The sequence below is a fragment of the Aplysia californica genome, unplaced genomic scaffold (assembly GCF_000002075.1).
Source record: "Aplysia californica isolate F4 #8 unplaced genomic scaffold, AplCal3.0 scaffold00084, whole genome shotgun sequence".
Taxonomy (NCBI): domain Eukaryota; kingdom Metazoa; phylum Mollusca; class Gastropoda; order Aplysiida; family Aplysiidae; genus Aplysia; species Aplysia californica.
In genome coordinates, this window is record NW_004797354.1 from 1,334,404 (window position 1) to 1,335,344 (window position 941).

The 941-nt window shown below is 41.0% G+C and overlaps 1 protein-coding gene across 1 annotated transcript in view; it reads right to left on the minus strand.

The window, feature by feature from the left end:
- LOC106011285 overlaps positions 1-941 on the minus strand; it is an 8,846-nt gene that overhangs the window by 2,772 nt on the left and 5,133 nt on the right. The window contains exon 4 of the mRNA XM_013080412.2: positions 269-401. Within this exon, the coding sequence (XP_012935866.2) occupies positions 269-401 (133 nt within the window). The remainder of the gene's footprint in view (positions 1-268; positions 402-941) is intronic.

A 941-nucleotide genomic window follows, 5' to 3' on the forward strand; every position in this document is an offset into this window, starting at 1 on the left:
CAGGCAGACGGACAATCCAACAAGAGAGACAGGCAGACAGATGATTGCAATCGAATGCACTGCCTTCTTTTTACAAGAAACTACAATGAAACACAAATGGTAGAAACACATAAATAATATAGACTTTCAAATTCCCAATGATGAAGAAAAAGGAATGAATAAAGAAGGCAGAGATAGAGGAACATAAATGATGCAAGGAAGGAGGTCGTAAGAGAAGAGAGAACATTTAAAATGAAACAGAGAGGAAAAGAAGGAGTGAGAATGAAACAGAAAGGATGAGGGAAGGAGTTCTTGAGAGAGGATCAGACAGAAAGGAAGGAAAGGGACAATGAGAAAGGGATGATGTCCTACCTGCTCCGCTTTCTAATCCAGAATCCGGAGAAAAATCCAGTTGTCTTCTCCTGTAGAAACAGAGACATCAGTGGTCATAGAAAATACATGGTGTTCACTTCAACAAGGTAAAGTTATTTCAAAGGTGGGACTTTCGAATGCAACGTCTACCTCTGGTATGACCGAACCTTTAGAAATCCTTCAAATAACATATAGAACCAGTACACTCTGTTTGGGAATCGAATCAGAACCATCATGTTTGTCCAGCATCTGGTCTTACAGCTGCGCGAACAGAAATGTCCATCCCGGAAGCACAACTCCTAAGCAGCAGACTAGACACATATAAACAGGAAAGAAAGAAAAAACACACAAATTACTTCGCAACGTGACCATGGAGCTCATGTCTTGTGCAAACCAACAACGAATGATCTCACCGTTGCACACCAGTTGACTATTTAGCCCGGCCTGGCGTCTTCTTCTTCTTCTACTTCTTTTTCTTCTTTCTCTTCCTCTTCCACTTCCTCCTCCTCCTCTTCTTCTTGTTCTTCTTGTTCTTCTTGTTCTTCTTGTTCTTCCTCTTCTTCTTCTTCTTCTTCTTCTTCTTCTTCTTC